Raw genomic sequence first — 12,620 nt, forward strand, 5'->3', positions numbered from 1 at the left:
TAAATTTAAGAGATAGAAAATAGTTAGAGAAATGCAAGTCTTTGCATTATCTTTTGCGCTAAAGTGGGATAGCCATTTTTTTTTCTTTAACACTGAAAGTATGAGTTAAATAGAACACTTGATGTTAAATCTCAAACCAGCAGGATTAGCCACGGAGCTCTGAACATCTGGTCTGTTTAGGGTCTGTCCCTTAATTAGGAATTGCTTTAAAATACAGCTGCAGAACTGAGGTTATATACACAAGACAGAGAGAACATAAAAACCCTTACTTTCAAACACTTACATCTGTGTCAAGTAACACCATGTTAATAAAATCCCATATTTTACCTTTTCTGCCAATGCCGTCAAGCTGTCAAGAAACCTTTGCCAAAAATCCTTGAACAGTGGGCGATCAATTTTCTTAAGACTGTCTTTGGTACTTGCATCCACACTCACATACAGCTGTGTGACTGGCTCCAGTGACCTGGCAAAAGGATAGCTCACTTTATTATTCTCATTATAGAATACGAACTTATAATTGCTAGACAAACTAGTTTGTAAACATATACAGATTATAATTTTCAGACATATTTCACAATGCATATCTTAGTGTGATTTCCATAGACTTTCCACATTCTATTTCTAACTTACCTGCTTAAAGAGGATCTTCACACTGTACACAAAAATATAAAGCCAACAGCAAAATAGTGTAGCTGCTGCCTTTTAAACAAACACACACACACACAGCTAACCAAGGATCCAACGATGTCCTCACACTACATGAGGTAGAAGCGGGTACCTGTCAAAATCAGATAACCTCCCCGATGTAAAAAAAAAAAAAAAAAAAACACCAAATATAGGAGAGGAGGGGAGGGAAGGGGTGGAGGAAAGGCGGAACTTCTCCTTTTGGGCAACGATCCGCTTTAAGCATTACAGGCGCATTTCGTTACTTGCATTTCCTTTTGTTTTTATTAGTAAATTGATTTTTTTATTCAATAATGACATCACACAAATGAATATTGTTGGTATTTTATTGGTGTTTGTGTAATTTTTCTGCAAAAATCCACTGAAAAAGCTTAACACATGTTACCAATGCTTAATTAGTTGCAGACATTGGGTGTGCTACACATGCCCAAAAGAGCGTGATCATTGTACACTGGGCATGTGTAGCACACCCAGTCACCACTGTCCTGCTTCTAGGACCCCCTTTCCCAGTATTACAGCTTCTTCTAGTATCTTGTATTGCTGGCATTTCAATATACACAGAGAAGAAGTCAGCAACTCTAGCTATCAAAAAGGACTCGGAATCTATAAATAAATACTGCTCCAGACCAGGATTATACAAATATACAAAAGTAACATCGCTGTAATTATCACCATCTGTAGATGAATGAACATGAAGGTAGCTAGAAATATAGCAAACGGACTAGTGAAAAAAATATTTTTTCCATTTAAAAAAAATGTTCCTGTTTAACCCCTTGTTAACCTTTAGTTTACTCTAATAAACCTTATTTAACTCCTTAGTCTGTTTCTCTCCAACTGTGATTTTAGAGTTGATTTTTAATACTATTATATATTATATTTAACCTTTGGGGTTTTTTGTAATATTTTTTACACATTTAACCACTTTCAGACCGGACCAATTTGCTGGTCAAAGACCAGACCACTTTTTGCGATTCGGCACTGCGTCGCTTTAACTGACAATTGCGCGGTCGTGCGACGTGGCTCCCAAACAAAATTAACGTCATTTTTTCCCACAAATAGAGCTTTCTTTTGGTGGTATTTGATCACCCCTGCGGTTTTTATTTTTTGCGCTATAAACAAAAATAGAGCGATAATTTTGAAAAAAACGCATTATTTTTTACTTTTTGTAATAATAAATATCCCCCAAAAATATATATAAAAACATTTTTTTCCCTCAGTTTAGGCCGATACGTATTCTTCTACATATTTTTGGTAAAAAAAAAAAATCGCACTAAGCGATTATTGATTGGTTTGCGCAAAAGTTATAGCGTTTACAAAATAGGGATAGTTTTATAGCATTTTTATTAATAATTTTTTATTATTTTTTTTTTTTACTAGTAATGGCGGCGATCTGCGATTTTTATTGTGACTGACATTGTGGGGGACCCATCGGACATTTTTGACACATTTTTGGGACCATTGTCATTTATACAGTAATCACTGCTATATAAATGCAGTGATTCCTGTGTAAATGACACTGGCAGTGAAAGGGTTAATCAGTGGGTGGCAGTGTAGGGGTTAAGTGTTCCTAGGGGTGTGTTACTAACTGTGGGGGGGTTGGGCTTTCATTTAGTGTACACTGATCTCTGCTCCAATCACATGGAGCAGAGATCAGCGTCACTAGTTGCTAGGCAGAATGGAAAAATGTTGTTTATACAGCATTTCCTCCATTCGGCCGCTCCGTGAGACGATCGCGGGGATGCCCGCGGCGATCGAGTCCGCGGGTCCCGCGACCGGACTCACGGGGGTCCCGACCAGCGCGGGAGCGCGCCGCCGGCTGCGCGCTCCCGATGGCACAGCAGCAACGAATATTGGACGTACATGTACGCCAATATGCCTGCCCGTGCCATTCTGTCGACGTGCATCGTCGTGCGCTGGTCGGGAAGTGGTTAAAAAAGGGGCAAAAATTTAAAAAAAGACTATTTCATTTGTAAATAACTTTGTAATGCTTTGTATCAGAATCATGTTTGTGTAAGGCTCCGTTCACACAGGGGGCGACGCGAGGCAACACGACTTGCCGTGCCGCGACCTGACAAGTCGCCCCCGTTCTGTACTAAGGAACCGTTCTAAGAGGAGCGACTCGAGTCGCTCCGACTTAGAAAAAAGGTTCCTGTACTACTTTTGGGCGACCTCGGGCGACTTGCATTGACTTCTATACAGAAGTCATTTGCAGGTCGCGGCGAGGCAAGTCGTGTCGCCTCGCATCGCCCCCTGTGTGAACCGAGCCTCATTCTCTGACTTAGAGCCATCAGATGACACTATGTGCAGCTGGTGGCTCTTAATCGTAGCAGTTACTGACAGCTCTGTTATCCACTGACTATAAGGAACAAAGTAGCAGCTATGACTTATTGATCACATACAGGCTGGGTTGGAGGCTTCACTGAAAAGCATAAAAAAAAAAAAAAAAAAAAAGTCTTCAGTCGATCACTGCCACTTTCAGGCTGCAGTAGTCTTCTGTACTGGCACAATAATTGCTATAACTAGATATGTTATATAAAAAGAGAATACACATTTTTTTAAAAAGTAGATTTTGGCATTCTATAATTTAAAGTGATTTAAATGGTGCACTATGTACGCAAAATGATTTTAGGTAAGCAAATTGGTATAATAAAAAAAAAAAAAAGAGGATTGTGAAGTAAACCACTTCCATGCCCCCTTCCTGCCCAGGCCAATTTTCAGCTTTCAGCGCGGTCACACTTTGAATGAGAATTGTGCGGTCATGCGACATTGTACCCAAACAAACTTTGAAAAAAAATTCCCCCCCCCACAAATAGAGCTTTCTTTTGGTAGCATTTGATCACCCTATTTTTTGCGCTATAAACAAAAAAAAGAGCTACAATCTTGGAGAAAAAAAAAAAAAAAAAAAAAAACAATATTTATTACTTTTTGCTATAAAATATCCCATTAAAAAAAAAAAAAAAAAAAATTTCCCCCTCGGTTTAGGCCGATATGTATTCTTCTACATACTTTTGGTAAAAAAAAAAAAAAAATTACAAGAAGCGTATATAGATTGGATTGTGCAAAAGTTATAGCGTCTACAAAATAGGGGATAGAATTAACCGGTTCCCGACTGGCGCACGCCGATGTACATCGGCAGAATGGCACGGGCAGGCATACTGGCGTACAGGTACGTCCAATCTTTAATGCCGCCCTGCCATCGTGAGCGCGCCTCTGGCAGCACGCTTGCGTGCCAGTCGGGACCCCCGTGAATACGGTCGCGGGTCCCGCGGACTCGATCGCCAGGGGCATACCCGCGATCATCTCACGGGATGGCTGAACGGAGAAATGCCGTTGTAAACAGCATTTCTCCATTCTGCCTAGCAACTAGTGACGCTGATCTCTGTTCCATGTGATTGGAGCAGAAATCAGTGTTCACTAAATGAAAGCCCAGCCCTCCACAGTTAGTAACACACCCCTAGGAACACTTAACCTCTACACTGCCACCCACTGGTTAACCCCCTCACTGCCAGTGTCATTTACACAGGAATCACTGCATTTATATAGCAGTAATTGCTGTATAAATGACAATGGTCCCAAAAATGTGTGAAAAATGCCCGATGTGTCCGCCATAATGTCGCAGCCACAATAAAAATCGCTGATAGCCGCCATTACTAGTAAAAAAAAAAAAATTATTGATAAAAATGCCATAAAACTATCCCCTATTTTGTAAACGCTAGAACTTTTTCGCAAACCAATCAATCGCTTATTGCGTTTTTTTTTTTACCAAACATATGTAGAAGAATACGTATCGGCCTAAACTGAGGGAAGAATTTTATTTTTTTTATATATATTTTTGGGGGATATTAGGAGTTTTTTTTTCAAAATTGACGCTCTATTTTTGTTTATATATTGCAAAAAATAAAAACCGCAGGGGTGATCAAATACCACCAAAAGAAAGCACCATTTGTGGGAAAAAAAGGACGCCAATTTTGTTTGGGAGACACGTCGCATGACCACGCAATTGTCAGTTAAAACGACGCAGTGTCGAATCGCAAAAAGTGGTCTGGTCTTTGACCAGCAAAATGGTCCAGGGTTGAAGTGGTTAAGGCATTTTTCTTTTTTTTTTCTTTTCACTAGTAATGGCAGCGATCTGCTATTTTTATCGTGACTGATATTGCAGCGGAAATATCAGACACTTTTGACACTGGGACCAGTGACATTTATACAGCGATCAGAACTATAAAATGCATTACTGTATACACGTGACTGGCAGGGAAGGGGTTAACACTAGGGGATGATCAAAGGGTTAACTGTGTATCCTAGGGAGTGATTCTAACTGTAGGGGGAGGGGAGGAGACCGATTTGTGTACCTCTGTAAGGGGAACACACGGATCAGTCTCCTCTCACCTGATAGAATGTGGATCTGTCCCTGCTCTGTGACGAGCAATTGCGGGTGCAAGGCGGACATAGGGGCCACCAGGCATGCGCATCGGTTCCCAAGTGAGGTGACGTGTGCTCTCCAAAGTGCAGGGAATCCCAGGACGTCATAGGACACCCGTCCTGAGAGACAACGAGTTCCTGCGGGCGTCATATGACTATACAGCGGTATGGAAGTGGTTAATTAAATGCACGGAGACACCGCTAAATTTGACATCCAGGCATCAATGACCCCTGGAAACAGGTTATTATCTTAATTAACCACTTGCCGACCGCCGCACGACGATATACGTCGACAGAATGGCACGGGCAGGCATATGGGCGTATATATACGTCCCTGCCTTCCCGCGGGTGGGGGGCCCGATCGGGCCCCCCCTGGTGCCTGCTGCGGTCGGTATTCGTTCGGGAGCGATCCGGGATGAGGGGGCGGCCATTCATTCATGGCCACCCCCTCGCGATCGCTCCCGACGAATAGAAATGCTCCGTGACATCACTTCCTCTCCTGTAATGTAAACACAGGAGAGGAAGTGATGTAATCTCTCCTCCGTGTCGGTATTTTTCGTTCCGGCACCGAGGAGAGAGGATCGGTGAGTTGCACCAACACGACACTACACAGTAGAACATGCCAGGCACACTCACAACCCCCCTTCACCCCCCGATCACCCCCCCAATTACCTCTGCCCCCCCCCCAGTCACAGTGACACCAATTGCATTTTTTTTGCATTGGTGTCATTTGTGACTGTAATAACTGTTAGGGCAGTTAGGGTTAGCCCCCTTTAGTTCTAATGTACCCCCCTAACCCCAATAAAGGTTTAACCCCGTGATCACCCCCCGTCGCCAGTGTCACCAAGGCTGGGTTCACATTGCAGCGGTTTATGAGAACGAATGTGATTCGCACCGCACTGCAGTGCAAATCACATCCCATCTCTGTGCGATTCGAGTTCAGCCATACAGATAGTATGGCTGAATTCGCGCCGCACCCGCCGCAAATTCGCACGGGACCCTTTTTTTGGTCCGCAGCAGAATCGGATCGCATGGGTGTTCACACCATGCGATCCGAGTTTGCAGATCGCACTGCGATATGCGAACTGATCTGGGGGTGTCATTAACATTTCACTGACACTCCCAGCAGTTCGCATAGGGCAGTGTGAACTGCCGCCGGGAGGCATGCAATGCGGGAACCCGCCGCGGATTCGTGGCGTTCCCGCATCGCTCCAGTGTGAACCCAGCCTAATAAGCGATCATTTTTCTGATCGCTGTATTAGTGTCACAGGTGACGCTAGTTAGGCAGGTAGGTATTTAGGTTCGCCGCAACTTTTTATAGCGCCAGGGACCCCCATATACTACCGCATAAAGCCCCCTGATTGCCCCCTAGTTAACCCTTTCACCAGTGATCACCATATAACTGTTACAGGTGACGCTGGTTGGTTAGTTATTTTTTTATAGTTTCAGGGCACCCGCCATTTATTACCTAGTCTCACTAGTGTACCCCTAAATTTAGGGGTGTCTACTTTCCAAAATGAGGTCATTTGGGGGGGGGGGGGGTTTGTGCCATCTTGGCATTTTATGGCCTTCAAAACTGTAACGCCCTTAGAAAGCCTGAAGGTGGTGCTTGGTTTTCGGGGCCCCGTACGCGGCTAGGCTCCCAAAAAGTCCCACATATGTGGTATCCCCGTACTCAGGAGAAGCAGCAGAATTTATTTTGGGGTGTCATTTCACATATGCCCGTGGCATGCATGAGCAATATATCATTTAGTGACAACTTTGTGAAAAAATAAAATAAAAAAGTTTGTAATTTTCCCGCAACTTGTGGCAAAATATAAAATATTCCATGGACTCAACATGCCTCTCAGCAAATAGCTTGGGGTGTCTACTTTCTAAAATGGGGTCATTTGGGGGGGGGGTTTTGTGCCATCTTGGCATTTTATGGCCTTCAAAACTGTAATAGGTAGTGAGGAGTGAAGTCAAATATTTACGCCCTTAGAAAACCTGAAGGCGGTTCTTGGCTTTCGGGGCCCCGTACGCGGCTAGGCTCCCAAAAAATCCCACACATGTGGTATCCCCGTACTCAGGAGAAGCAGCAGAATTTATTTTGGGGTGTCATTTCACATATGCCCATGGCATATGTGAGCAATATATCATTTAGTGACAACTTTGTGAAAAAAAAAAAAATATTCAATGGGCTCAACATGCCACTTATCAATTTCCTTAGGGGGTCTACTTTCCAAAATGGGGTCATTTGGGGGGGTTTTGTACTGCCCTGCCATTTCAGCACCTCAAGAAATGAGATAGGCAGTCGTAAACTAAAAGCTGCGTAAATTCCAGAAAACGTACCTTAGTTTGTAGATGTGACAACTTTTGCGCAAACCAATAAATATACAGTTATTGACTTTTTTTTTTACCAAAGACATGTGGCTGAATACATTTTGGCCTAAATGTATGACTAAAATTGAGTTTATTGGATTTTTCTAATAACAAAAAGTAGAAAATATTTTTTTTCAAAATTTGCGGTCTTTTTACGTTTATATCGCAAAAAATAAAAATCGCAGAGGCAATCAAATACCATCAAAAGAAAGCTCTATTTGTGGGAAGAAAAGGACGCAAATTTTGTTTGGGTACAACATTGCATGACCGCGCAATTACCAGTTAAAGCAGCGCAGTGCCAAATTGTAAAAAGACCTCTGGTCATTGACCAGCAAAATGGTCCGGTCTGAAAGTGGTTAAAGCCTAGGCAAGGGTGACCTCACTATCTTTATAGCAAGATCTCGGTCAATGCAGGGTAGCCTAAATCTCATTACAAGATGCTACTGAACTGTGCTGTAGTATCATTCCACAAGATATGGGGTACTTAGCATTCTTCTGGATCTAGTTATAAGGGTGGTGACAGATGGAGCATATGCTGTTCTAAAACATGGATTTTTTGGGGGTATTTGGGTGGTGCCTTTATAGCTGCCCATTCCATGTGCACTAATGCACCTTTATACCACCAGAAATACAAGCTTTAACAATAATTGTTGATTATAAGCCAGAAGGTCCATCTCCACTTTAGCCTGGAGGACGCGGTGCCCCTGGTTGCCAAAAAGAATGTCACATTTCAATTCTGCTCAGCACAGAACAGTTTTCCACTTTGCAACAGACCATTTTAATTGAGGTTTGGCCCAGAGAAGACAGTGGTGTTTCTGTTCAGATATGGCTTCTTAGCATAATAGAGATTTACCTTGCATTTTTACATATCAGGGTGAACTCCGTTCACAGACCGGAATTTTGTATTTCTGAGCAGTGCAGTGCTAAAGGGGGTATCAGGTCAAAGATTGGTGTATAAACCACACACATAAGTTTCCATATAATACATTAGAGGAAACGGGAACAAAATGTCCTTAAAATAGGTAACAGCTGTGAAGGAGAGTCCACAAAACCAGTATATTAAATCCTCTTCTGTGTTCCATGCAATAGACACAACAGTTGAAGGGAAGTAAACAGTGAAAGGAAAATCCCATTCCTCACCAAATGTGAGTCACACACACGACTTACCAGATGCAAACAACCACTAAATTACAGGTGGTCCGACAGCGTGTGAGGGGAAAAAGGTCTCCCTGTATCCACTCTCACTATTCCAGCGGGACTCAGATTAAAGTTATGCTTCCATAGTGTGATATGGAAACACAGATTTATTGCTAAAACAAAGTATTGTACTTAAAGGAACCCAGATAAAAAAAAAAACGTCATGTTCATATAATCCTCGTGTTAAGTGGCATTCTTACAGGCTTCTCTCCAGGCTCACTCATGTATTGACCAATTAGGGGTAGATCACATGATGACATCACCGTTGTAGGCCTTACGTTCCTACACAGCCATTACCCATTTTAAATACATTTTATGTTTGTTTCCTCTACGTATTTTATGGAAGCATATGTTTGTGATTTTTACACCAATCTTTGACCCGATACTCACCTTTAGCACTGCACTGCTGTAAATGATTATCTTGGAGTTTGTATCTTGGCTTTGAGTGCTAGCAGCTTCTCTTTTTTTTTTTTTTGCTCAAAGTGCGGCGTTTTTGCCTATTTAATTTCTGAGTGCATGCAGTGAAGTTCATCACAGAATCATACCCGTTTTTAATGTAGTGCCATCTGAGGGCACGAAATCACAGGCATCCAATATTGCATTTCGCCCTTATCCCTTGAGCAGAGATTTCTCCAGATACTCAGAATCTTTTGACATTATGTACTGTAGATGACATATTTAAAGTCTTTGTAATTTTAATTCTGAAACCGTTTGACAATTTCTAGATGCAGCTTTTCAAAGTTTGGTGGACACCTGCCCAACTATACTTATGAGACTGAAACTCTAAGATGCCCTTTATATACCCAATAATGTTGTCAATTAACGTAAATAGTTGCCCACTTTTCTTCTAGCTCTTCCTTGTAAATACCACTTTGTCAGTTTTTGTTGCCATGTCCCAAGTTTTTGAAATGAGTTTCTGCCATCAATTTCAAAATGACCCTATTGTCTTCCCTAAAATGGTACATTTTCTCAGTTTAAATATATTTGATATATTTTCCCATTTTGTATTACAAATAAAACATGGGTTTATGAGATTTGCCAATCATTCCGTTTATGTAACTGTTACACAGAATCACAACTTTTTTGTAAAGGAGGTTGTTTGAAGTCTAATCTACACATTTTAGCTAAGCAGACAACTCCACTACTGGACAGGGAACTAGTGTGATATTCTGTTTCAGTGTCTGGTGAGCAAGCTTAAAGCTCCAGGGAAAGGTAAAGTGGTAGTAAACTTCATTTAAACAAAAAAAGAGAAAAGATGGTTACTGCCATAAAGTGCTAGTTTGCAGAGCAGCACAGCATCACTATGGCAATACTAAGTTACTCTGATGACAAAATGTAAAAAGCAAAAAAATAAAAAAAATTTAAAAATTATATATATATATATATATATATATATATATATATATATATATATATATATATATATATATATATATATATATATATATATACACTGGTGACAGTGTAAGAAAAAATAATATATAAAAATATATATATTTTGTTATATATATATTTTTTTTTTACACCGTCACCAGTCAGTACACATAATTTCCACACCAATCATATGCTAATGCTGTATTGCACTGGTAACAGTAGGTAAAACAAAAAAGTGGAAAAAAAAAAAATAAATAAATAAAAAAAACCTTTAAACCACATGCCGACCAGTGCACGACGATATAAGTCAGCATAATGGCATGGCTGGGCAAATGGATGTGCAGGTAGGTCCCCTGAAAGATGCGGCATTGTGGGCGCGTGCTCTCGCCCCATAACCCGGGGTCCCCCAGAGGGGGAGATGCCTTCGTAAACAAGGCATTTTCCCATTCTGCCTTGTGACATGACAGATCACTGCTCCGTCATCGGGAGCAGTGATCACTATCATGTGAGTAGTAGCCCATCCCCACCAGTTAGAATCACTCCCTAAAACATACTTAACCTCTTGATCGCATCCTAGTGTATAAACCCTTTCCTGCCAGTGTCAATTACACAGTAATCAGTGCATTTTTATAGCACTGATAGCTGTATAAAAGACTATGGTCTCAAAATAGTGTCAAGTGTCAGATGTGTCTGCCATAATGTTGCAGTCAAGAACAAAAATCGCAGTTCACTGCCATTACTAATAAAAAAATTTTTATTAAAAATGCCATAAACCAGCCCCTATTTTGCAGGTGCTATAACTTTTGCGCAAACCAATCGATACTTACTGCGATTTTTTTTTTTAACAAAAATATGTAGAAGAATACAGATCGGCCTAAACTGAGGAAAACATTTGTTTTTTTATAGATTTTTGGGGGATATTTATTATATCAAAAAGTAAAAATTTTGTGTGACGGAAATTCCGATGGAAAATGTCCGATGGAGAATACACACGGTCGGAGATTCCAACAAAAAGCTCCCATCGAACATTTTCCGTCAGAAAATCCGACCATGTGTACGGGGCATAAGGAAAAAAAAAGGTTTGGGCTGGACATACACTTAAAGTGTAACTAAATGCAAAATGTTCCGTTTTTTTTTCACCTTAAAAAATAAAAATAAAATGCCTACACAAAATATATAAACACCTTAAAACTAAAATGGTTAGGTTTAAAGCTGAACTCCAACCTTGGCTTGTGGTACTAAATACTGGTGTCACACCAAGCTCACCAGAGATGTTGGACTGCTAGGTTACAGGTGGTCAGCATCAGTCTCATTGGTGTTCCAGAGACTTGAATATAATCATTACTTTCCACCTGACTCCAAGCACACTCCTCTACAGTGAACAATGAATGCGGCTCTTAGCCCTTGTACACATGGTCGGACATTCCGACGGAAAATGTCCGATCGGACCGTGTTGTCGGATAATCCGACCATGTGTGGGCTTCATCAGACTTTTTCCGTCGGAATGTCCGACCAACAAAGTTTGAGAGCTGGATATAAAAATTTTCCGACAACATGATCCGACCGGACTTCGTCCGATCGCTTGTAGAGGATTCACATAGGACAAACTGCCACGCATGCTTAGATCAAATTCCAAGACCAAAGCTATTGGCTACTAGCCTGAACGTAGTCCTATCGTAACTAAATAACGTCATCACGTTACGAACGATCGGTAATTCCGACCAAACTTTGTCCGACCGTGTGTATGCAACAACAGTTTCGGACAAAATGTGTCGGACAAAATCCGACAGATTTTGTTGTCGGAATGTCCGCTCCTGTGTACAAGGTCTTAGAGCTCACAGTGGTAGCATGTATTCGTAAAGGAAATATTTTTGTATGAGTCAACTTGGCCCAAACAATTTAAAAACAACACCTGGAGTTGACCTTTAGCCCTTTTGCTGCCAGGCCCTGTGCTCCATTGTGTACACTCGGGTGGCCAGACCATGTTTGCAATTTTTCCTGCACTGACAAGGTGTCAAGACTCCTCTCCCCAGCCTTTCAATCAGGTATCTGTAGTGGAGATCTTCAAAGACATTAGGAAGAAGGAATTTGTTTGCCTCAAGCTGCATCCCTGAGCCACCAGAACAGATGTAACCCAGTCTTTAGTGTCTGGTGGGTTGGTTTGTTTTGAGGCTAAACAGATTTGTCCTGCAACAGAATGTATGGGTCTGGAGTGAAACTGAACAAAAGGAACTGCCTCATAGGCCAGAACTCATGTAGAATCACAGAGCTCCTGAACTATAGAGTCCTAGTCTGGAAACAGAGCATGCGTTTCCTGATTAGCAGGAAAAATGCACTGCTCTTTAGCAGATGCACGGAGGTGCCATTAATGCTTAATAGAATCCCCCCCCCCGCCATCAGGAAACGTAGCATGTTTTTGGGTGTACAAAAACACAAGGTGCTGTGCCTGCATTTTGAAAAACGGTTGTGGACTTATTCCCCGCGTTTCCCACAGGTGCATCATATCAATCAAATGAAAGTGCTGCTGTTCCCATGAAAAGGCGTATGCAGGATCTGCATAATTTTAAACCTAGTATAAGAGGAAT

The 12,620-nt window shown here is 41.5% G+C and overlaps 1 protein-coding gene across 2 annotated transcripts in view; it reads right to left on the minus strand.

The window, feature by feature from the left end:
* LOC143983070 (S-adenosyl-L-methionine-dependent tRNA 4-demethylwyosine synthase TYW1-like) overlaps window positions 1-12,620 on the minus strand; it is a 321,868-nt gene that overhangs the window by 121,642 nt on the left and 187,606 nt on the right. For both annotated transcript variants that reach the window (XM_077482324.1, XM_077482323.1), the window contains exon 13: window positions 328-463. In XM_077482324.1, the coding sequence (XP_077338450.1) occupies window positions 328-463 (136 nt within the window). The remainder of the gene's footprint in view (window positions 1-327; window positions 464-12,620) is intronic.

Source organism: Lithobates pipiens, unplaced genomic scaffold (genome assembly GCF_037356315.1).
Source record: "Lithobates pipiens isolate NorthernLeopardFrog02 unplaced genomic scaffold, aLitPip1_a1.2 Scaffold_16, whole genome shotgun sequence".
NCBI classification, from domain to species: Eukaryota; Metazoa; Chordata; class Amphibia; order Anura; family Ranidae; genus Lithobates; species Lithobates pipiens.